This window comes from Ailuropoda melanoleuca, chromosome 16 (assembly GCF_002007445.2).
Source record: "Ailuropoda melanoleuca isolate Jingjing chromosome 16, ASM200744v2, whole genome shotgun sequence".
Classification (NCBI taxonomy): Eukaryota; Metazoa; Chordata; class Mammalia; order Carnivora; family Ursidae; genus Ailuropoda; species Ailuropoda melanoleuca.
This window is the reverse complement of record NC_048233.1, coordinates 12,230,868-12,256,362: the sequence shown is the minus strand read 5'-3', so window position 1 is coordinate 12,256,362 and position 25,495 is coordinate 12,230,868. Positions and strand designations below refer to the sequence as shown.

The 25,495-nt window shown below is 45.9% G+C and overlaps 1 protein-coding gene across 1 annotated transcript; it reads left to right on the top strand.

Moving 5' to 3' along the window:
* The first annotated feature begins 22 nt into the window (after nucleotides 1–22).
* On the top strand, nucleotides 23–25,203 carry HEBP1 (heme binding protein 1). Its single transcript, XM_002917974.4, is given in 5 exon segments — nucleotides 23–160; nucleotides 162–224; nucleotides 8,888–9,026; nucleotides 11,005–11,185; nucleotides 24,605–25,203. Coding segments are annotated over 5 exon segments (570 nt in total). The 5' UTR covers nucleotides 23–145; the 3' UTR covers nucleotides 24,777–25,203.
* The last annotated feature ends 292 nt before the right edge of the window (nucleotides 25,204–25,495 follow it).

Genomic DNA, 25,495 nt, shown 5'->3' with positions numbered 1-25,495 from the left:
CCCGCCCCGCCCCGCCCCGCCGGCCTCCGAGCGCCTCTCCGCGCGTCGGAGTCCGAGGCGCACCACCGAGCCCCTCACCCGGGGTGCCCCAGCCGCCCTTGCAGTCCCGAGTCCGCAAGTGCGTCCGGAGCGCCGCAGCGACACCATGCTGGGCATGATTCAAGAACTCGCTGTTCGGGAGCATAGAGACGTGGCCTTGGCAGGTCCTGAGCAAAGGGGGCAAGGTAGGCCCGCACGGCTGCCGAGGACCTGAAGCAGGGCTGCGCCCCCCGCCCCGCACCCTGACCGGGTCTGGAGCGGGTTCTGACGGGCAGGTGGGACAGCGGTGTGACCCCAGAATGTGCGTTTTGGCTTCTGCCGGGGGCAAGGCCCTCCAGTGCCCGGCACGTGAACTGGGAAGGCGGAAGTACAAGGGGAGTACAGAGCTGCAGGCTGAGGGCTCTGCTGGGAGGAGGGGAGACAAAGAGGTCGCTGCAAGAGAGGAGTCCGGCGTGGAGATAGAGCAGCGCCTGTTGAATGCATTCGTTCATTTAAACATTCGAAGCATTCTGATCATTTGTTTGCTGAGAGGCCTTCGGGTGCAAAAAGACCGAAAACGTGCTTGTCCTCAAGAAATCCCCAACTCCTGGAGAAATGAGTATAAGAGAACAAGATCTGTGCTCCACAGAGGTAACATTCAAGGGAGGGAGCACAGGGGAAGCACCGATCCGTTCTGCCAGGGGCTGATGAGAGGGACTTCCCGGAGGAAGTGTCTTCAGCTGGGCCTCTGGGATTTAGGAGGGCACAGAAAAGGGAAGAGCGTGCGCAAAGGCCTAGAGCCAGTGGAACTCCCACACAGGATGGGTGAAGAGGGCATCACTGCTGTATCCCCCCAAATTGACATCAGTGCTAACACAAGCAAATTGGACTGCCCCCTGAAAACAGAGAATCTGCCACTAGATTATAGTCTCCTTGCAAACAGGTACTTTGTGCCCTTTGTATATTCGGCTCCCTGCTCAGCACCTCCTATGTTAAAGGACTGTGTTGTCTGGGGGCCAAGTTCTGGTACTTAGTACGATGATGGTCACACAAAAGCCCTCAACTAGACTCTAGTCTGGACTCTTCACGCTATAACCAGAGGCCTGTCACTTCATCTGTCTGTCTCTGAGTTCCCTCAGCTGCACTTAGAAGGACCAAGTTTAGCCCATATCAGGGGTGACGTATTCAGACGCCTACAAACATCCAGGCAGCCTTGGAAATGAGTGAAGCTGGCTGTGTTAGACTCTAAGGCAAGGTGGGGACTGAGGCAAATCCGAGAGAGAACTCAGGGTCCCCTCTACAAAGGGCAGTAATGTTGCTATGCAGGGATATAAACGAGGGTTGCCAGATTTTTAAGGAAAACCAGAAATCCAGATTCTTCGTGTGAACTCTCCCAAGTTAAAATTAATGTATTCGGCAAGTAGCTTTTGTTGCGTGCCATCTGCATGCCAGTCACTCTTACAGGCAGTGGGGATAAAGCAATGAACAAAACCAACAAAAATTCCTGTCCTCGTCGAGTTTATGTTTAGTGGCTAATGCACGAGTAAACAGGTCAAAGGTATCAAAGGTATCGTTATCAGATCGTGATCTGGGCTGTGAAGCAGGGAAGGGAAGAAGGAATACGGAATTTGGGGAATGAGGCTGTGGTTTTGACTAGGGCAAATAATGTAGGTTTTACCTGTTGGTATCTGCCTATGAATGTTTGTAAACTGCAGGCCATGGGATCCGTCTGTGGCGAGACCGTGCCTGTGTGCGGTGTGCATGCCAGTCTGTGGACTCGGCCCAGGAGCGTCTAGGATGCTTCTTGGCCCTAACGCTTCAAGTAAATCCCCACGTTACCAACAGCTCCCAGAGAGCTCTCCTTTCTGTAGTGAATCCCAGCTCCCTGGGTCTTTTTGGGTTAACAGACAACTGCCAATGCAGAGTCTGGGCTGTTCTGCTACCTGTCTGTCCTCAGATCCCTCCCTCGCCCATTCCCTGGGTCTCACTCTGGAGTCTGGAGTGGGGGTCGTGTCTCAGTCTGGAGTCTGGAGTGGGGGTCGTGTCTCGGTATGGAGTCTGGAGTGGAGGCTGATTCCAGTTGCCTACTTCCCAGGCTTCCGATGTCAGACAACTCACAGTGAGGTTTACCCAGGGGGAGGCACTAGTGGGAGATAAAAGGGTGGCAGGAAGGGAAGAAGGTGTTTCTCCCTCTCTTTCTCTGAACCATCAGGTCTCTGGCACCAAGAGTTTCTCTGTAGCTCCAGCCCTTTCTAGACAGGCCACCATGGTTCTACCAGCGAGAGATCAGGTATCTGAGCTCAAGTAACAGAGAATCCTCCCTCTACTTCTCCTAGGTGCTTACCAGCCTCCAGGTTGCCTCACTGTTCCCTGTTGGGCATCTCAACTCTTCTGTTATCTATGAAATTAATTTCTCGAAACGAGGTGCCTCCGTTCAAAACACTCGAGTAGTTTCTGTTTCCTGTTAGACCCGTCGTGATACAGTGTCACCCGCCACTGATTTGGTGCCTCTGGGGATGAATACAGTTCCCTGAGAAGCATCTTCCCTCAACATTTGGTGGGAATATGGCACCAGGCTGACACAGATCGTTTAACCTGGAGGATCTCAGTTTCTGCAGCTGTAGAATGGGTATGAAAATCTTTCCCATCTACTCCCAGACTAATTATAAATATTAAATTTTTAAAAACCATGAAACTGCGTTGTAAACTCATACCCCCTACAAATGTGGTAATATCATTATGTCAGAACTCATCTCAGCTGTGCTCTTACTAGCTGTGTGGTCACAGGCAACTTACTTAACTTCTCTGAAGCCAATCACGAGAGGAAGTAATAATTTGTATCTTACAAGAATGTTTGGAAGTTTAAGTGAGATCACCAGTTATAAGTAGTTCAACAAAATACCTAGCGCTTCGTTGGGTGTGGTAACCATAGCGTCCCCCTAGTGTCACAGGTAATTTTGGGTAAGCTACTTAACTTCCTAAGCACTCTGAACCCTGAAATCTCTCAGCTGTAATATGAGAACAACAGTGCCTCTGTGACAATTACTCAACTATTCAAAGATACTCATAAGCCTTTTTTAAAAAAACAAATTCAGGGGGTTATTATTTTGAAGACAGACTCTCCCTGAAATTATCTCTCTTACCCCAGATAGGGTCTAGGTCAGGAACCGTTGCCTACTTTGTTGAGTCAATAGATGGCAGACAGTGGGCCCTCGGTAGCTCCGGCTCAGGTGTTCAGGACTGATTGTGGCGGGGGAGCTCCAGGCTGCTGTGGAACTTATCAGGTGCCTTCCACATTGCTTCGGGAAGGAGGAAGACGACACACTGCTGTCTATGTTCGATTAGGTGGGTCTGGTGGATGCTCCGAACAGGACTGATACTAATAACTGACATCTTAATGGGATTTTTTTCCAGCCTGTGCACATTGTTTAGGACCCAACAGCCCGGGTTTGAATCCTGGCTCTACCCCTTGCCCTCTGTAACTCAGGCATGTTACTTAACCCCTTGTGCTCCACTTTCATCTGAAGATAAGGATAATAACACTCACTTCTTCACAGGATCATTGGAGGGATTGAATGAACAAATCCATGCCAAATATTTAAATACCTGACACATAGAACGTACTGCGTTAGGTTGGCTATTATTATTATTATTTTCTTACGATAAGAAAGCTGGCTTCCAGAATTAACATGTACACCCACCCCAGCAGGTGGCAAGGGGAAAAAACTGACCTTGCAAATCCCATAGCAAGAGGCATTGTTGCAAGATCCCTGCCTGGAATTTGAATTTGACCAGGGATCCCAGGGAATGTTGAAAATTGGTGTTTGCAGCCATGGGCTGAATCCTTATCTGATTGGGAGCATAAGCTAGCTGGATCTGGGGCAGAGGTAGGCTGTTATTATATTCCATGTGACAAGGACACATGCTGAAGACACTAAATTTGAAGAATCAAATGTGTGAGCTGTGTTAACTTAGGTGCTTTATTTTCTGCGGAAATAGAACTCTATTAAATTCTGCTCCCTGGAGAACTAGTTTTGTAATATCCATCCCTCAAACCTAAATCTTCACAGTGATCCAGTGGTTCATATGAGAATATATGGACATAGATGCTATCAAAACGGGGGGGGGGGGACCCTGCTGTAGTAACACTTCAAGACATTGTGAGTTTGCTTTTCTCCGGCATAGATACAATTAGACTAATTTCTCATCTGTCCACCCAGCTATGTCTATTGTATTCCTTGTCATTAGAGTAAAACTGGGTTTTACTCCATAGCCTCCTTTCCCACAAATACTCCTAATACCTCCTATACGCAAGACGTGCTACTTGATGCTAAGAGATACAGTGGTAAACACAGACAGCCCCTGACCCCGGGGGGCTTATGGTTGCAGATGGAAGTTAAACACATTGTTATTCGGTTATAATTACAATAACTCTTGTGTTGTGAAAGTACAGGGGCCTCTAAAAAATATCATGGGAACTTGTTTTAAATGAGGACCCTCTTTGAGGAAGTGACTTTTAGGTTGGGACTTTTTGGATAAGTAGGGGCCGGTCAGGCAGGGACAGGAAAGAGATACTCCAGGCAGAAGAAGAGGCAGGTACAAAGGCCCTGAGGCAGGAATGACCATGGCATTGAAGGAAATAGCAGAAGGCCAGTGAGGAAGTGCTCTGGGTGTGGCTGGCAAGGTAGATAGAAGCTAGGTGGTGCCTGGACCATCTGGGAGAGGTTAAGAACTTGGTGAGTGAGGACTTTTAGGTAGGGCATTCATTAACGTGTGACGTGATACGGAATGCTCTGTGTGTGTTCCCTGGGCAGTCTCAGTTTCATTCACAGCATTGTTACCCCTTTTGCTGATGACTCCCAAGTTTATCTCCCATGTCAGTCACCTGCTGAGCTCCAGACCCACATGTCCAGTTGTGCAATGGATAGTTGGCTCATTGTAGCAGGAGGCAGAGGAACTGATAGAGATGAAAGGGCCCCTCTAGCCTTAGTGTTCTTTGCCTTTGGAGTTCATGGGAAGGAGGGATCACTCAGGAAGAGGAGGTGGAGTTGAGCCTTACACATTGGTAGAATTATGGGGCGCCCGGGTGCCTGCGTGGCTCAGTCAGTTAAGCATCTGCCTTCGGCTCAGGTCATGATCCCAGGGTCCTGGGATCAAGCCCCGCATTGGGCTCCCTGCTCAGCAGGGAGTCTGCTACTCCCTCTCCCTCTGTCCCTACCCCCTGCTCGTGTTCTCTCTTGTTCTCGCTCTTGCTCACTTTCTCTCAAGTAAGTCAATAAAATCTTTAAAAAAAAAAAAAAAGATTGGTAGAATTGTCATGGGGGCCTTGGCTCTCTGAATCAAACTGGATTCCCTTCTTAGCAGCCTTTCTTTCCTTGCCATGGACCTTCTGCCTGGGGAAGAGTTTGAGAGCACAGATCACCTGTACCATCCCCAGAATTCCCTTCTGCTCCAGGACCTCTCCCACTCAAAATCCCACATTCGTATCACAAAGTCAGTTGAACGAATTTGACTTGCACTCAGATCACCATCACTGGAACTAAGGTTACAAAATCCTCCCTATGGCAGCCTAGGAGTTCTTGAGGGGTCTGGCCCCGGCCAGAATCTCTAGCCCCTTTCTTGCTATATGTCCTGCTTGACAGCCTTCGCTCCAGCCCCAGTGAACCACTTGTATCCTTCACCTGCAGCATATCGTTCTCCTCTGCTTAGACCTGTGGTGCCCGCTACCTGAACTCACCCTCCCCGAACTATCAGAACATTCACTACATCATACGATAATTTCATAATCTTCTCACCACCCCGCGAGACTGCCCATATCATATTAATTGCCAAATCTGTAGCACCTGGCCGAGGTTTTCAGTAATATTTCCTCCATAAATCCGTGCATCAGTGACTGAATGTCCAGTTGGAGGGTCTGTAAGCACCTCAAGGTCCGCCCGACCTAGCCAAGCACATCAACACACACCCTGCCCCCCAAAATAACCGAGGTAGTCCTTTTCTGTGTTCCCCTGCTGCCCTGCCTCTCTTCTTAAATATATCACCGGGTTATAATGTGGTTTCCTGGCTACTTTTTTTTTTTTAAGATTTTATTTATTTATTTGACAGAGAGAGAGACAGCCAGCGAGAGAGGGAACACAAGGGGGGAGTGGGAGAGGAAGAGGCAGGCTCCCAGCAGAGCAGGGAGCCCGATGTGGGGCTCGATCCCAGGACCCTGGGATCACGGCCTGAGCCGAAGGCAGACGCTTAATGACTGAGCCACCCAGGCCCCTCTCCTGGCTACTTCTATTAGACCGCACCCCACCTGATATCAGAGACCGTGTCTTTCATCCCTGTGTCTTAGCACCTGGCACGGTGCTCCGCACATAGTAGAAGCATCTTCGTTGTTGCCTGAATGAATAAGAGAAGGAAAGAAGGAAAGAACCAAGCATCTCATTTCTCCAGTGAGAGCCTATCATTGGTTTCTCCATTTGTGAGAGAAGCAGCTGCATTCAGTGACTTTGGGTGCCCCTGTTCGGAGTTGGACACAGGCATACAAATGTCCATCAGAAAGAACTAACTCAGTAGCTAAAGGGAGATGCTTAAAAGCATTAGTCTAGAGTTTGGAGATTGGAATTCTAATTCCAATGTCACCACTTCGTAGCTATGTGTCCCTGGGTAGCTCAGTCCCTCCAGTTCTTCATTTCCTCTTTGGGAAAATTAGTTTGGTTGGATGAACTTTAAAACCGCTTTCAAGCTGCAGTTCTCTGATTCACAGAGTAGCGTTTCTGGAATTTTAAACATAAGTGGCAAGACTCAATGGGACCTCAAATGAAGGGTGAGTCTAGTCTCTGCTGTGACAGAGCCAAAGTCAGAGCCAGAGCCAGAAAGAGCAAAACACCCCAGGTTTATACAACATGGTTGGCTACCGAAGGCCCTTTGGAAATGTGACACTTTCCAGGGGGAGGACCTCACAGCAATCCTCGGAATTAGGAGCCACGGTGGATTTGATTTGCAGCTTCCTGATTCCTGGTCTGGTGCAGTTTCCCCTGCCCCACATGAAGGGAAGTGGATGAAACTGGCACTCAGAGACCTTTCCAATTTCCTGGGCCCCTTTCTCACTCTTCTCCTTTAACTTTGCATTACAAAAAAAAAAAATAGGTATTTTTTTTTTCATTCTAAACATCAAATTATAATGTAAATGTACTTCTCCAGACAATACAGGTCTCTTAGTCCCACAGTCCTACCCACCTCCAGAGCGTCATTCTGTCCTCTTGGGAGTTGAGAACTTTCAGTCTAGAATGTCACAGGAAGGCCTGTCTGCCCAGCCGGGGCGGCCACATCCTCTCTCATATGTCTATTTTTCATAGTCATTAGTAAGAGAGGCAGCTCCTTGGTCAATAAATAAACACCTATTGAGCATCTAATTTATGATGTTCCGTGGCGTAGGTCTTGTCCACGAAGACTTTATAGCAGATTTTTCAAATTGCACCGGTGTTCCGTTACCAGATAGCAAAATCAATATAGACTACATCTTTCTTCTTTTAGTGAAATAGAATAAATTCACTTGAGCAGAGTAGAAGTCAACAGGCTTCTATCAGAAAGCCTGCCCTCCATAAAGGTGAAGTATTAGTATGTGAAACTTCGTGTCAATTACATGTATGTTCTTGATGGGCCCTGATGTACAAAGGCATTTCTTGTTTTGGATCATGTTCTTTTTCCAGTTTGAAAAACACTGTCTTATAGCGTATGTTCACGGAATACGAAATTCTATCGTGAGACATCAAAGGGCAAGGAAGAGGAGGGGGGATGGAGGAGGGCTGCGTGGGTCCATAAGGCAAAGGATAATGACCTTAGGACAGACACTTACATGGAGAGTGGTCCTGATGGGCGGGGTTCCTGCCAGGGAGGAAGGCTTTGTGGGGAAGCTGAGCATTCAGAGGGTGAGGGGTAAGGTTTAGCGAGATGACTTGGAATGAGGAGTCATGTCTGGGAGTACAGAGAACGACTCCGAGTCTTTTTCTTTTTTTTCTTTTAATTTTGTGCAAATTGCCATGGGGATCTTTTATGTTTATTTTTTTAATTTAAAGCCAATTAATTAACATATAGTGTATTATTAGTTTCAGAGGTAGAGTTCAGTGATTTATCAGTTGCATAGAACACCCAGTGCTCATTATATCACGTGCCCTCCTTAATGCCCATCCCCCAGTTACCCCATCCCCGACCCCTCTCCCCTGCAGGAACCCTCAGTTTGTTTCTTAGAGTTAAGAGTCTCTTTGGGTTTGTCTCCCTGTCTGAATGACTCAATGCTTCTTGACCTGCTGCCCTGCTTCTAGAATGAAGCTAATCCTGGGGCTTCGAGTTTGTGGCATTATTGTTGGATTTCTTTCTTTCCTCCTTTCTAGTTTTCTTCTTCTCTTTTTCCTGGCTGTCCTGTCATTGGCTTGATCCTCTGATTTCCTTTTCTCTTCTGTTTTCAACGTCTTTGCCTTTTTACTTGACTTTCCGGAAGATTTCCTTCAGCTTTATCTTCTGACTTCTCCCCTGAATTTTTCATTTCTGTTATATTTTTAATTTCTAAGAGCTCTTTGATCTCTGAACATCCTATTTTTATAGCATTCTGGTTATGTTCTGAGTGGCTTGGGATGCAGTATCTTATCTCTGAGAATATTGATGATTTGAAGTTTTTTTCTGCCAACTCCACATTTGTAAGAAATCCCAGAATCTTCTTCTTGTGGCCCTTCGTATTCCTACCATCTCTTCTACCCTGTCACCATGCCCAGGTTCATTATGGAAAGTTCTTTAGCAGTTCTTATGACTGGACCATTACTGCTTCTAGAGGAATCACTGGTTGCCACTTTAAATCTCTTAAGCATGTATATTCTGTCCCTAGGAAGACGTCTCCTTTGAGGAAAGGACCTGTGAGGGTGGGCGGTTTGCCACAGTGGAAGTGACAGACAAGCCTGTGGATGAGGGTCTACGGGAAGCAATGCCCAAAGTCATGAAGTATGTGGGAGGCACCAATGACAAGGGTGAGTATCCCTATGGGGTGTGGCTCTGGTCTCAGAGGCAAGCTTGCTAGGTCTCACGCCGTCGGGGGAAATGCAGGGAGGGGCCACAGGGCACCTGTCACCACCTGCTTCAGCAGCATGTGAACTTGGGCTGTGTGCACGAGGATGCTCTAGGGAGACCACACTGACTGCATCCCAGCCCACCCCTCGGTGTGTAGTATCCCTGCTCCGTATCACTGATGCATGCTTCTCTCCCAGGCGTGAATATATACTCTGGGGGTTTTAACCCTAACATGCTTATGGTATCTTTGGATTGGTTGTCTGAATGAAGAAAGCCAAGTCACAGAGCCAGGCCAGCCTCAGACTTGAGACCTCCGCCTCCAGGCCGGACGTTTCTGCCCAGTCCCCTGTTTGTTCAATCTGTAGGGCACTGAGGCTCCGTGAGTGATGAGTATGGCAGGCGCTTGGCTCCGTTCTGGCAAGTGAAGGGCCTGAGAATTTTTAAGCTGTCCCATTCTTAGACATGGCAGTCTGTGCTGGCTGTGCCCCTGTTTTTAAAATGATGGGCCTGAAGTTTCAGTGTACCTGTCAGCATGTAAACCATATTTAAATATGAATTTAACTCTAAAGCTCTCTCATTTGGACTGCTCTTTAGAATCCAAACCCAAACTGGGTCAGAAAGCGAGGTGAAGAAAGAGATGTGATGTTTAGTTTAGTTTATAGGATATTTCTCAAGCTGGTAATTTAGAAAGTCAGAAACTGGTATTAACCTCAGCAACAGTTAGTAGCACCAAAGTAATCAGGCTTTGGACAGTAAGTCAACCAGTAGGAGGTCAAGAAGAAATCTTTTCCTTCTTAATACTGTTGTAACTTTTTTTTTAGAAGAGTGTATGTATAAAAATGATAAAATTCAGGGGCCCTGGGTGACTCAATCAGTTGAGCATCCAACTCTTGGTTTCAGCTCAGGTCGTGATCTCAGAGTCGTGAGATCACGCCCCACGTCACGCTTCATGAGCAGCACAAGTCTGCTTGGCATTCTCTCTCTCTCCCTCTCCTTCTGCCCCCACCCCAATAAATACATACATACATACATACATCTTTAAAAAATGTTTTTTAATGATTAAACATAAAGAAAATCTTGAAAATAACAAAATAGCACCCCGATCCATCTTTTTAAGTGACAATCGTTGTCTTCTGAATGTATTTCTTTAGGGCTTTTTAATAGACCTTTAAAATGTAATCATAGTGTTTGTGCAATTGTATATCCTTCTGTTACTTATAGTTACTTATAACTGTTTTCCACTATTGCTAAATAGTCTTCTTAAGCTTAATTACTGATAGCTACATTATATTGCATCGTGCACTTATAATTTACTTAGACGTATTCCTGTTTGGAACATTCATATGGCTCCCAGTCTCTCACAATTATAAATTTTGCTGCAATGAATATCCTATTACCTATAGCCTTTTCCATATTTTGGATTACTTCCTTAAAATTTATATTTAAATAGAAAGTAATTAGAGGGGCGTCTGGGTGGCACAGTGGTTGAGCGTCTGCCTTCAGCTCAGGGAGTGATCCCGGTGTTATGGGATCGAGCCCCACATCAGGCTCTTCCGCTGTGAGCCTGCTTCTTCCTCTCCCACTCCCCCTGCTTGTGTTCCCTCTCTCGCTGGCTGTCTCTATCTCTGTTGAATAAATAAATAAAATCTTAAAAAAAAAATAATTAGATACTGATATATTTACAGTCTTGATATATATTACCAAATAATTTTTTCCAAACAAGTTGAGTCACTACACTCCTATTTCCAATATATACAAATAAGAGGTGTTTTATATGTATCTGACTATATATTTTTAATACCTAAAAGGTTTGTTATTAATTTCAAGAACAAAAAAGACTGTCTTGGAAAAAGAATGAGACTGGCAGATCTTCCACAGTCCTGAGCAAGTTCCGCCTGTAATACCCTCTTCACTCTGTGGGCTTTTTTACGTTTTCAGGAATCGGGATGGGGATGACCGTTCCTATTTCCTTCGCCGTGTTTCCCGGTGATGATGGCTCCCTACAGAAGAAATTAAAAGTCTGGTTCCGGATTCCAAACCAGTTTCAGAGCAACCCGCCAGTTCCCACCGATGACAGCATTAAGATCGAGGAGAGGGAAAGCATCACTGTCTACTCCCTGTAAGGAGATGATTCTTTAGGCATCTGAGGGTAACACCTGATCTCCGTAACCACTCCTTCATCTTCTGCAGTGGGCATTTGCACTACATTGATATTTTATTCCAGTTTTATTGAGATATACTCAACCTATAACCTTGTATTGACTTAAGGTGTACATATGTATAAATATGATGAGATGATCCGCACAATAAGTTTAGTTAATATCCATCATAGTTACAATTTCTTTTTCTTGAGAACTTTAAAGATCTGCGTTCTTAGTAATTTTCAAATATACATGACAGCATTGTTAACTATAGTCCCCTTGCTTTGCATTATATTCCCAGGACTAATTTATCTTATAGCTGGAAATCTGTACCCCTTGACCACCTTTCACCCATTTCTCCCACTCCCCACCCACATCCCATCTCTTGACAACCACCAATCTCCTCTCTGTATCTATGAGTTCAGTTTTGGTTTTTTTTTTTTAATTCTATGTATAAGTGAAATCACATAGTATTTTCCTTTCTCTGTCAGAGTTATTTCACTTAGCGTAATGTCCTCAAGGTCATCCACGTTGTCACAAATGCCAGATTTTCTTTCTTTTTTATGGCTGAATAATATTACTTTGTGAATATATATACCATGTTTTTATCTATTCATCTCTTGATGGACCCTTAGGTTGTTTCCATGTCTTGGCTATTGTGAATAATGCTGCAGTGAACATAGGAGTACACATATCTCTTCAAGATAGTGATTTCATCCCTTTAAAAAAAATTTTTTTTTAAAAGATAGTGATTTAAATTCCTTTGGATATATAACCAGAAGTGGAATTGCTGGATCATAGGGTAGTTCTACTTTTAATTTTTTGAGGAACCTCCATATCGTTTTCCATAGTGGCTGCACCAGTTCCCATTCCCACCACAGTGCATGAGGATTCCCTTTCCTCCATAGCCTTGCTAATACTTACTTCTTGTCTTTTTGATACTAGCCATCCTAATGGGTGTGAAGTGATACCTCACTGGGGCTTTGATTTGTATTTCACTAATGATGAGTGATGTTGAGCACCTTTTCATATAGCCACTGGCCATGTGTACGTCTTCTTTGGGAAAATGTCTATTCAGATCCTCTGCCCATTACTTAACCAGAATGTTTGGCCTTTTTGCTATCGAGTTATAGGAGTTCTTTATATATTTTGGCTTTTAATTCCTTATCAGATATATGATTTGCAGATATTTTCTCCCATTGAGTAGGTTGCCTTTTCATTACATTGATAGTTTCCTTTGCTGTACAGAAGCTTTTTAGCTTGGTGTAGTCCCATTTGTTTATTTTTGCTTTTGTTGGCAAATACAAAAAATTGTCGCCAAGACTCATGCCTAGGAGCTTACGCCTTATGTTTTCTTCTAGGAATCTTATGGTTTCGGATCTTATGTTCAAGTCTTTAACCTACTTTGTATTGTTTTTTGTGAATAGTGTGAGATAGAAGGCTAATTTCAATCTTTTGCCTGTTGCTGTCCAGATTTCCAGACACCATTTATCGAAGAGACTATTCTTGGCTTCTTTGTTGTAAGTTGGTTGACCAAATATGCAGTTTGTTTCTGAGCTCTTTATTCTGTTTCATTGATCTATATATCGGCTTTTATGCCAATGTCATACTGTCTTGATTACAATAACTTTGTAATATAGGATATATTTGGAAATACATCAGGAAATATGCTTCAGCTTTATTCTTTTTTCTCAAGTTGGCTTTGGCTATTTGGGGTCTTTTGTAGTTCCATACAAATGTGAGGGTTGGTTTTCTATTTCTGTGAAAAATTCCATTGGAATTTTGATGGAGATTGCATTGATTCCGTAGACTGCTTTTGATAGTATGTACAACTTAACAATATTAACTCTTCCAATCCATGAGCATGGAATATCTTTTCATTTATTTGTGTCTTCTTCAATCTTCAATTTAGTTTTCAGTGTACAGATCTTTTACCTCCTTGGTTAAATTTATTCCTGGGTATTTTATTCTTTTTGATACAAATAGGATTATTTTCTCAATTTCTTTTTATTATTGATGAATTAAGTTTAATACTGAGTCCTGACAATTTCTCATTTCATTTTCTTCCGCTTATAGCACACAAACATTTGCATTATGTCTGAATAAATACTTTGCCAGTTGTCAAATTGATGTGGTTAGAGTATCCCTGCAGCTTAAGCTGAACACCTACGTTAGCCACAGTAGGGAATATCTAAGTCAAGCTGTTGTTTGGGGTCATGAATACTCATATAAATGAGTATATGAATATATATATATAGGACTTGGGGGACCTCCTTTTTACCCCATGCTCCCCTTGAACGCCAGAAGGGCAGGGAGTATTTGCCAGAACTGGACTGCCACCCCCTCAGTTGTTCATTGTCCATGGTCCTTTGAGCAGAGCACACATGGATCCTATTTTCATTCTCGTCCTGTTTCCAGGGCCTCATTTGGGGTCATGATCCTTTTGACTATAGAGCATAACAGGGGCCGATGGTCGCATGTTTTTATTCTTTGGGCCCCAATCTCGCTTCAGAAACCAAGTCTTTTGTAGAGAATCCATGACTCCCCATTTGTTAAGATCCTGCTTCGTGACAGGCACTGAACCGGGTACAGTCAAAGCCTTACCAGTATTCACTATGGGTGCAGATTTGGTTCTATTCTAGAATAACCTGAGGAAAAAGAAATACACAAAGAATCTTGTCCCGGACAGTTTTTGTCCACTCCCAGGGGCCTCCAGGACTACTTATTTGGCTGCCTTGCCCCAACACTGCTACCTGAGGCTGTAGCTTTCTCTGGAACTGACGCTGATGCTTGGAATGTGAGCTTGGCTGCTCTGGGCAGTCCCAGGCCGGGTGACGCAGGCCCCCCAGAGGACAGTGAGTGTACTGCAGCCTGTCTGCGAGCCTGGGAACCCACACTCCTCTACTCCAGTCATCATTCTGACCTTCCAGCCTTCACCGCAGAGGCTGCAGAGAAAGCAAACTCTAGGTCAAGAGCATGTTTCCCAAGGACAGGGACTAGAGTGGGGAAGCGAGGTGGCTGTAGTACAAAATTTAAGGAGGCACCCGCTTTCACTGTTGTTCAAGTGCAGGATTGGCTCTGAGAGCGAGCGCCTCCTTAAATCTTGGGTGCTTCGTCTCTGCTGTCTCACCCTCTCTCCGTTCTCTTGCCATGTGTCTTGGGAGGCAGGCTGCTGCACTCTAATGAGCAGGTGTATTTGAGTGGGAATCCCACTCAGCGTCTCTAAGACAGTTTCCCCATCTGTTAAGTGCCCTTAACCACCTACCTCATAGGACTTCTACTGAAGAGTATCTTCCGGTAGTTACTAAGATGCTTCCGTTTTTACAAATAACTTCATGTGTATGAGCTGTGGGAGGTTTCAGTAGTTATTTTTTCCCTTCGCCCCTTTGATTTTGTAAGGAATGAGGTTGACGTGATCAAATCAGTTCATGTAAGACTTCAGGGAGACAGGGCTGTTGTTTTAGCAAAACCAGGGTAGTGAGCTGGTATGATGGTTTTCTTTAGTCCTTACCTTTTCAGTGTGGAAATTTTCAAACGTATGAAAAGATAGAATAAGATAATGAGGGACATCTGGGTGGCTCAGTTGGCTAAGCATCTGCCTTCGGCTCAGGTCAGGGTCCCAGGGTCCTGGGATCGACCCCCACATCAGGCTCCCTGCTCAGCGGGGAAGTCTGCTTCTCCCTCTTCCTCTGCCCCTCTCCCTGCTCGTGAGCTGTCTCTCTCTCTCTCTCTCTCTGACAAATTAAAAAAAAAAAAAAAAAGAATAAAATAATGAAACCCTATGGAGCCCATCACTCACCTTCAATGATAATTAACTCAAGGCCAGACCTGTGTGCTACGTACCCTCACAATTGCCATCCAGCCCCTCCACTGGGTTATTTCGAGGTGAATTCCAGACATTGTATTAATTTCATCCATAAATACTTCAGTGTGACTACTAAAGACTTTTTAAAAATACAATCATCATGTCTTATTACTCCTAAAATTTTAACGGCATGTCATTAATGTTATAATAATATAAAATGTCCAGTGTTCAGATTTCCCCCACTATCTGATCATTTGTTTTTAAAGTTTGTTTGAACCTGGATCCAAATAAAATCCATCCATGGCAATTGGCTGGAACACCCTTTAAGCTTTTACTAATCTGTGGTTCTTCTCACTACCACCCCTTTTCCTTTTTCATGGCTGCTTATGGATCATTTGTCCTAGTGTTTCCCGTGGTCTGAATTTTGCAGACTGCCTTTCCATGGCATTTTAACATGTTCCTCTGCCTCGGGCATTGCCTGTAAGTTAGCAGAACCAGAGGCACGGTCACATTCAGGTTGTGCCTTTGGCAAGGATGTTTCAGACGTGGTGATGGATACCGCCATCGGGGGCTCGTCACGCTGGCTCGCCTCTGTTTCTGTGATTCAGTGACTATAGATCACCCTTACCTAGATGCCTCGCTTCGTTAGAGTTTGTGAAATGATAGTGTGCTCTATTTTTCCCTCACTTATTAGCTGGCATACTTTGATAAAGAGAAACCTCCCTTCGTCTGCTATTTGGTTCCCCTGAGCTGCAGTCCCAGAGAAAAGGCCAGATACCTTCTCTTTAGTTCCTTGCCTTCTCTTTGTCCGTTTTCAGAAGAATTATTTCATTCGTGATCATCCTGCACAGGAAGGTGGCATTGATCTCTGTTTTTGGAGGGTCAGTGTAAACACGAATTTAAACGTAATTGATGTGTTTCAGGTCTTGGCAGTTGTTCTCACAGATGCTCACACGGTCCCATCTTTGGCCAGTGGGAGCCTCTTCAGATCGGCCCCTTAGTCCTTTTGACATGACTCTAGTTCTCAATGGTAGCTTCCTTGCTTTCTGGTCTGACAAGATGTTTCAAGCACATGTTAGCATTTCTTGCCCTAGAGTTGGCATTAGCCATCTCTCCAAGGAATCCTAGTTCCTTTTGGTGGGACAGGGTGTTTCTCTAAAAGGTACTAGTAAAGTCAGGTCTGTGGAAGTTTCCTGTTAGTTCCCTGAAACGTAAAGAGACGAATGTGATAAATACGGTGTCTAGCATGGCTCTGTGAATGTTTTTTTAAACTAGCCCATGGTCCTTAATTAGCCTGTGTTATCCCTCAACTAGCCACTTGGTGTCACTGCACAGTCAAATGTACATTTAAGACTACCTCACTGGGGAAGGCAGAGTGAATGAGGTATTAGAAGGCAAAAGTACTATCAAATACACGGTAAGTGCATTAGATGGCAAAATTAATTCTAAAGTGAAAGCCTTGCCTCCTTAATTCAGGCTTCCTTTTGTATGACTTTGTGAAAGGATGTTCAAAAGGGATTGTGCATTTATTATCAGTGGTATGCATTACCAGTCAATGGATAGAAGGCTAAGAAGGAATAACACTATCAGAATCTTCTGAGTAGTCACAAGAGACAGGAGAAGTATCCTCACCCTGTATGAGTGGCCACATTCCAGCTCCTCTGTGTTCCCTAAAGGCCACTTAGGTTACAGTGCGACCTCCTTAGCTCCGTGCAGCAGTGGCTTCGACAGAGACCAATGGCAGGAGAGGGTTGATGGTTTTAGTGAAATGTCTGGGCATAAAGGAAAGAGTTGGAAACAAGGAGTTCGTTGTCGGGGTGACCTGTGATCCAATCCTAGTTCTTCTGCTCAATGGCCACAGGACCTTTGACATGTTACCGAGCTGCTCTGTGCCTCAGTTTCCCCAAGTACGAGATGGGGTAAGAGTACCTAACGCCTAGGGTTGTCGTGAGGAGGAAACAAGGTATCCATAGATGCCTACACGATGCTGGACGTTAGGTAGACCCTCGGTAAGTGTTAGCCTGTTTTCCTGTTTTTGACTTCACCTCGCTCTGAGAATCGGATAAAGTTTTACTAGAATTAACAAAGTCAAGCGACTACAGATACACTTCAGTTCAAACCACAACTCTAATAATTATGAGTTTTATAGCCGGGCTTTCTGAGCTTCGGTTTTCTCATCTATAAAATAGAACGTATGACACACTGTTGTTAGGGTCCAGCGAGGTGTGCGTGTGATACAACTTTGTGAGCCACAGGGCGCCTAGGATGCTGCTGTGGTTTCCCTGTCTAAATGACCAGGCCCTAACCGAGGCCACCGGCAGCTTGGGCAGCTCAAAGAGAAAGAGAACTTTGGAAGAAAGGGCCCAACTGCTAAGCCTCTAGGGTGTTCCAAATTACCGCTTAGGAGAGCTATAGACCAGTGTTAGCTAAGTTCCTAGATAATTCCAGCGCCCATCTGTAATCACAGGAGGCTCTGGCCACGGGGGACATAATACAGTTTTGCCTCCTTGGTCTGCTTAACACCTAAACTCTGTCATTTTGACTTCAGGGACCCTCACCTGACCATTCTATCAAAAATAGCACCCCTTCCTTTTCTCTCCTCTTACCCTGCTTGATTTTTCTTCACCTCACTTATTCTGATCTGCGTTATGTACCTATTTGTTCATGTGTTTATTGTTGTCTCCCTTACTAGAATATTCTTGAGGGTAGGGCCTTGGGCTCTCCTCTAGTAAGTGCTTAGTTAAAAGTTGGGGAATAAATGAGTGAAAGTCTTGGTCCTGGCCTTCTCCGCAATTCTCTTTCTCTTTCTCTCTTTTTTTTTTTTTTCTCTCCTCCCTAAAGATCTTGGTCCCCTCCCATAGCTTCACCTGTCACCCTCATTGGTAAATCTCCAGCCTGACCATCTCTCCAGCTCCCTTGAATGTCTTAGCATTCATCAGACTCAACGTGATGACCAAGATGAGGCCATTTACACACTTATTCATTCATTCAAAAAACCATGTATTCATTATTCACTTATTCTGTGCCAAGAATTGTTTTCAGTGCTCAAAATAAAACAGGGAACGAGCAAAGTGTCTGCTCTTTGAAGCAGGAAAAACATCCTAGTGGGGAAAATAGATGAGAAACAAATGTCTCTGATATTTCGGGCCTGTGTTATTCATTTATTTTTTTTTAAGATTTTATTTATTTGTCAGAGAGAACGAGCGAGAGAGCACAAGCAGGGGGAGGAGCAGGCAGAGGGAGAAGGAGAAGCAGGCTCCCCGCTGATCAGGGAGCCCAATGTGGGACTCAGTCCCAGAACCCTGGGATCATGACAAGCCAAAGGCAGATGGTTAACTGACTGAGCCACCAGACGCCCCAGGCCTGTGCTATTTCAGAGATGACAGGTGGTCTTTGTGGATGGAAATTATAGGGAAGCATATTTCTTATGGAAAAGCATTCTGACATAAAGTATCTGCCAGTAAGATGGACAGGTAACAGGGTGAGGAAGCCTTGCCTTGGAGGAATTCAGGCATCATCTGCACAGACGTGCAGCAGTGATGCAGTGTAACGTGTGTGCTTGGTGGCAGCTTTGGTTCCATCTGGCACATGTCTCTTGAGGACCTCTGACACTGAAGCCACCTTACTTCTAAGAGCCCTGCCGGTGACAAGATTCTGAATCTAAAACGCAGTTAATCACCATTCTCCCCACAACGGGTCAGGTATCCCCCCAGTCCTTTACAGATGGGCACTTGGAAGCGGCTTCAGTCACCATTTCTGGGGGCATGAGCCCCGAGTCCACATGGCTGGGGCTGCCATTGTCTCCCAAGCACCAGCTCCCCTCCCTCCCACCCCAGGAGGGGTATCCAGCTAAACCTCCCCAAGGTCTTCCAAATCAATATGTCAAAAATGGAACTCCGATCTCCTCCCCAGACCTGCTGTCCTGTGTTCCGTCTTACTAAAGGTTCCCTCCATCCTCCTACTCTTCCCATTCAGATGGCATCCTGACTCCGTCACCTTCCACATCAACTGTTGGCCAAGTCCTAGTCACCTCCCAGCTGTGCCTTCCCTTCCCTCCACACGGCCTTGGGCTTCAGCTCCTCTTGCCTGAATTATTGCCATGTCCTCCCGATCATTCCTTGTTCTCCCACCTCTGCCCCTTCCAAGGTGTCCTTGTATCACCGCCAGCCCTAAAGCACGAGACCCATCCCACTACGTCCCCCTGTCTCTCAGCTCTGCTCATGGGCCTCGGGCACATGTTAGGCTTGGGACCAAAGTCTGAGCTGGTAATAAAATGAGATGGGGGATGGGTAGCCTTTGGGTTGGGTCCCCAAATGTTTCGCCAGGCAGCGAAGCCTCATAAAAATGCTTCGTCATGGCATCTAATCCACAGCACAGCCCCACTCCGTGTCCACCTGATCTCAGGGCATGCCCCCCCAAACATGTCCACAAGCAGCATGCACTTCCACTCACCCAGCTCCTCCCACAGCCCTTCTCCAGCCTCTGCTTAGTGGAAGCTGTGTGAGGCCAGGCATTTTTGTCATATTGTTCATTGCTGACATCAAGAAGAGATGCTCAATAAACAACGGCTTAATACCAGGTCTTCCAGAACGCCTTGCCTTCATGTTCTAAGTCAGAACCAATCATTCCCTATTCCCCACCCCGGAGCATTCCATCTGTTCCTTCTACCTTCATTCTAGGGCTTCCTTCTGCCCTATATAATCTTTACGTGTGTCTCTGGCCTGACCACGACAGTTAGACCTCACGAGCGTAGAAAGACGTCTTTATCATCTTTACAGCTCTGTGGTGTCTAGCTTGTGTCCTGTGCCTCGTCATGCTCAACTCAGTAAGCATGGTTCAGTCTGATGGAATGAAATGCCTTATGGGGCGACGTTTCTTTCCTGTTGACATGCAGTTATCTTCAGCTCCTGGTCTTACACTTCCCTTGCCTAGCACCGAGCTCCACGTGGAGCAGACCCTCCCCAAGTCCGTGCTGACTTGTTGACTGACTTGGTCAGGAGGGGGGTCAGGCTCAGAGCATCTGTTTCTCTCTCTACCCCACTGCACGCCTCAACCATTATGATTTCTTGCCTCCTGGGACCAAAGCCTCCATCTGTTAGCCGGCTTCACTGATGCCTGCCCCATCCCTGCCCCACAACCCCATCCAGACCTTTTTAGTTAGCTCCTTTTGTGTTTCTGGAATCCAGGGGGCGTGTGTCTTTCCTTGGTTCCCATAGTAACTAAATTCTTTGTTCCAAATACTGAACTCTGACATGGGGGGACAGATAAAATACAGTGCCATGTATTTTTGAAGATGGAGAAGGAGACTTGTTAATAGGCTTACAAAAATAATGTGTAGACTTCATGTTTATGTCCTTTGAGGAGCTCAGAGTGCTTTACGAGGATTCTTGAAGTCACAGTCAAACGTGCTTGTGAGGTCAGAGAGCTGTGGGCACTGTGTTACCCTCCGTGTAGGGCTTGGAAGCTGAGGCAGGGAGGAACGAGGTGGCTTATCCCCGAACAAGCTGAGAAGCTAGCCCTGGGCCTCCGTCTTGTATGGTAGGGCCATGTGCCTGGTAGGGGTTGGTTTTCTGGCTTGTTTGTGCAGTTCTGCGCTTGGGTGAGGGTGCACTAGTTAGACTTGCCATGAGGAGAACACACGTATCTGTTGTTTCCCAGCCTGTTCGTTTTGCTTGTTTTCTAGTAGAATGCTTCCATGATGAAGCAAGGGGGAAATTTTTATCCTCGTTATCAGCATCTCAGTCAGCCTGGGAATAAATATTTTTAAATTGTTTTTGTTTTGTTTTGGGAGGGTTTGTTTTTTTGTTTTTTTGTTTTTTTAGTGAATTTAAGAATCCCCAGATGATGACATTCTCCGTACCACTTGCTGGGTCTCTGTGTTTCTGAGACAACCCCTTGGCCCTTGCTTCTTCCACCCACTACCTGGGGACGAGGATTCCCAAGGGCAGCCTGCTGACCGTCTGTCTGCTCACCATCTAGGCCTCGTCTCCCTCCTTTCTGTGATTATAGCCAGTACCTACTCACTGAAGACTCCCACCTCCTTCCCAAGTCGGGATCTCCAGCTCCAGTTCTTTCCCAGGTCTGAGGAGATTGGCACAGTGCCTGACACACAGTAGTTGTTACGTGAATGTATTTCACAGACGCACCTTCCTATCAACATGGCCCCCAAACCGTATTATTAACCATCCCCACCCCTCCTTGACTTCACCCTAGCATCCTTAGCAGCAGTTTCTGTCTAGAGATGTAACTGGAAACCCTGGAGAATCCTCGACTACCTCCCCCGCCCTCCCCTCACATCCACTCACCTCTCAAGTTTGCCTTTGTTCAGAGGCCTTTGCCATCTCTCGTGTGGCCATTCCCGGCCTCCAGCAATTCTGTCTCTTTCCCTCCACTGTTGCCAGAGGGATTTCTCCAAGACCCGACCTGATCATGTCAGCCCCTTACTTTCAAAGCCTTCATAGGTCCACCCTTGCATCTAAGATCAGGTTCAAAGTCCTTGGCACAGCATTCACGGCCCTTCCCAATGTGGCTCCAGTCAATCCAGTTTCCTTGTTTGAATTCCCACCGCTGTCCCCTTAGTGTGTGCTTCAGATTTTATTCTATGAGTGAGTGTATGTGGAGGCAAATAGTCTTAAGTGCTTTCATCTTGAGGTCTATCAACCTGAAGACTTGAAGACACTAACTTATTGTTTACCCCAGAATTGTTGATTTAGCTAAGGCATTGGACGTGTGTCAGGCACTGTGTTAGGTGCTCAGGCTACACCAGTGCACAGAAACTGACAAAGATGCCTGCCTTCATGGGGCCTATATTCTACTGGGAAACTCAGACCATAAACAATGAACACGGTAAATGAATTATATAGTATTTTAGAAGCTCGTAATTGCTGAGAAAGAAAGAAGAAAGAAAGAAGAAAGAAAGAAAGAAAGAAAGAAAGAAAGAAAGAAAGAAAGAAAGAAAGAAAAAGAGGAAGGAAAGAAGGAAGGAAGGAAAGAAAAAGAAAGAAAAGAGAAAGAAAGGGAGAGAGAGGAAGGAAGGTAGGAAGGAAGGAAAGAAAGAAAGAAAACGAGAGAAAGAAAGAAGGGAGAGAAGAAGGAAGGAAGGAAAGAGAAAGAGAGAAAGAGAAAGAAGGAAGGAAGAAAGAGGAAAGAAAGGAAAGGAGGAGGAGGGAGGGATGAAGGGGAAGAGAGTGAGAAAGAAAAGAAAAAGCAAGGAGAAAAAAGAAAAAAGAATGGGAAGGGGGAGTGGGGTTCAAGATTAGATAGGGTTTTGAGAGAAGGCCCGATCGAGAAGGTGAGATTGTTTATCAAGCCAGCTCTTCATCGCTAGGCTCTCTTCCTGGGTTCCTGTTATTACTTGAGATCCCCATTATGTCCCTCACCTCGGGAGGCAGGGACTGGGTGGCTGTTCTGAGCAATTGTAAAGTAACAGTAATAGCTCCTGTTTGTTGTGGGCCAACTGTGAGCCGGCACTGCGCTGAGCAGTCCGCCATCTTATCTCCCTTGGTCTTCACAACAGCCTTCTGAGATGGATACGATCAGCCCTATTTAACAGATGAAGGACGTGACGGTAGAGAAGTTAAAGCATTTGCCCAAGACCATGAGCTAGAAAGGGGCCGAGGTAGGAGTGAGCGCACAACTAGCCCTTTTGCCGCTAACTGATGAGTGAAGGTATTTGAGGACCACTCCTTTGGACGTTTCCAAACTCAGTAGCCTAGAGAGCCAACATGGTTCATTTTAGAGGATAATAATGGAGGGTCACAGCATGAGTGCGGGATACAGGGGGCACTCACCACCTGCTCCTGCATTCAGCCCCTGATTTGTCTCAGGCAAGGGGTTCTCAACCTATAGACATTCTTTGACAATAATTCCATGGTCTTGCAGGCTTTTACAGTCAGAACAGTCTTTCCTTAATGTTCATCCTCGGTCTATTAATCCAGTTTCCTCTCGTTTGAGCCTCAGTGAACCTAGAGTTAACTTTCCTCATCTGCCTTATGATCTTTCTTCAATATACTTGAACCAAACTTCTTCTGTTCCAAATTGGTCGCGGTTCTGTCCGTGTACTGTAGCAATTGTCTAGACGTCTAGATTGAAAGAACCAATCCCTTAAAGATGAAATCCTGGGTGTTTTTACATCAATACCCTGTAATCAACACGCTGAATGCTTGTCGAGCATGACTAACCACTTACAAAAGAGCAAAGCGTGACTCAGAGAACCCCACCAAAAATAATGCATTTGGCCTAATCTTGGCCTGGTGCAGATTCAGACTTTTGAGTCATAAAGCTCATTAGAAATGGGGACATATTTGACTCTAATAAAGATTTTAGTGCAACCCAGATTTAGAGTGGTATATTTAGGGCAGGCCACAGGATGAATTTCGTAGCGTAGGCAGATGACGTAAGGAGGGAATAATCATCTTGAACAGACAAGCTTTATTCCATCTCTGTCCCCACCTTCTGCCATTAAGAGAAAAGCCTGATTTAGGAAAGTCTTTTTACTTACTAGAAAAAGAAGGCTTTCATGATTTGAGCAGGAGAAGGGATTTATTAGAAGTGATTTCTTTATTTGGGGCATGCTTTAAGCTTGCCAAGGGGCCTCCCAAGACTTCCTCAGGTCCCTGCCTTTGGTCGCTCTGTTTTTTAACAAAGCTGCTACTTGTCACTGCTGTGATGTGCTCACTTATCAGGAAGGATCGGCTGGGGGAGAAGATTAGCCGCCGCTTCACCCTAACTAATGCCCCAGCATCTTCCTCCTCCCCCAGCCAGACACAGAGGGGCTCGGAGGAGGAACTGCCGAGGCAGGAGAGAGCTGGAGAGAAGGGTGAAGGCGCAGCTTAGGGGAAGGTCAGCCTACCATCACTTGGGAACGTTTCAGGAAGGGAAGAGAAGCTCACACTGAGTCCTTGACTGCTGTGTTTCAGGCTCTGCATTCGATTTTTTCACATCCATTATTGTATTGAATGTTCATAACAGCCTCAAAGGAAAAAGACAGCATATCCTGGGCACGCAAACGAGGCTCTAGGGCTCAGAGGGGTCAGACCCCGCCATCGAGGGAGTGGCAGATGGGCCATCTTACTGCTCTACCATGCTTGTCATAGTGCAAGCGACTTCTTTTTTTAAAGATTCCCCCCTTTCAATAAAATCTTTAAAAAAAAAAAAAAAAAGGCCCCTGGGTGGTCCAGTCAGTTAAGTATTTGCCTTCAGCTCAGGTCATGATCCTGGGGTCCTGGGATCAAGCCCCACGTTGGACTAACTGCTCAACAGGGAGCCTGCTTCTCCCTCTCCCTCTGCCTGCAGCTTCTCTCTCTCTCTCTCTCAAAATCTTTAAAAAAATAAATAGGGTGCCTGGGTGGCTCAGTCAGTTAAGCGTCTGCCTTTGGCTCAGGTCATGATCCCAGAATCCCGGGTTTGAATCCCATCTCGGGCTCTCTGCTCAGCTAGGAGTCTGCTTCTCCCTCTGCCCCTCCCCCTGCTCGTGCTCTCTCTCTCTCTCTCACTCTCTCTCTCTCAAATAAATAAATAAATAAGATCCCCACCCCCACCCCTTAGAGATCACGTCTTCTCTTAACCAGCCCCTTGCTCTCTTGTACCTCAGGCAGTTTGGTGGTTATGCCAAGGAAGCCGACTACGTGGCTCACGCCGCCCAGCTGCGTACGGCCCTGGAGGGCACGGCCAGCTGCCGGACTGACGTCTACTTCTGCACCGGGTACGACCCTCCCATGAAGCCCTACGGCCGTCGCAATGAGGTCTGGCTGCTGAAAGCATGAGTAATGCGCTGCGTTACAACTTCCCGGGCGTGTGTTTCTGCGTCCACTTCCTCAGGGGAGAAGGAGGGAGCACAGCTTCCGACTGTATCCCCAGCTTCGCCAGCTCCCCGTCAAAGCCGTGTGCCGCCAACTTTATGAAATATGCATATTCCGCCGATGCTTTCTCTCCTGGCGGGAGCCAAGACAGCCAAGATAGGCAGCGCCCTTCGAACGGACTTAGAAAGCGCTGTGGCAGATCAGAAAAAATCCAGCAACGTTTTCTCAGCTTTCTGGGTCACTCAAAACTGATCTTTAGAATAATGATCGAACCTGTATTTTTGTGGTGGAGGAGAAACTGTGATTTGTGCGTGATCTTTCAGCTGTGATTCTTACAAGACCTTTTTCTGTAAAGAAACTGAGAATAAAGATCTTTGACTTAAACAGCTGAGACATATCCAGAGTATAGTTGTTTCCAAGACTGCACAGTCTTATAAATAATATCATTATGAGTACTAGTGATGATGTGACAGGAATCCCATATTTAGTCCCAAAGTCCTTTGGAATATAAAGCCAAAGATCCCAGGGTAGAGGGACCTGTACCGGCTGCTGGAACGTCCCCACACCATAGACGTTTGCCATGACCCTGTCGTAGGGTTTCGACGTAGGGTTTTGAAGNGGGTTTCGACGATCGCAGTTGAATGTCCTGTTTGCGGTTGTGGTCCATGAAGGGTTCCAGGAGG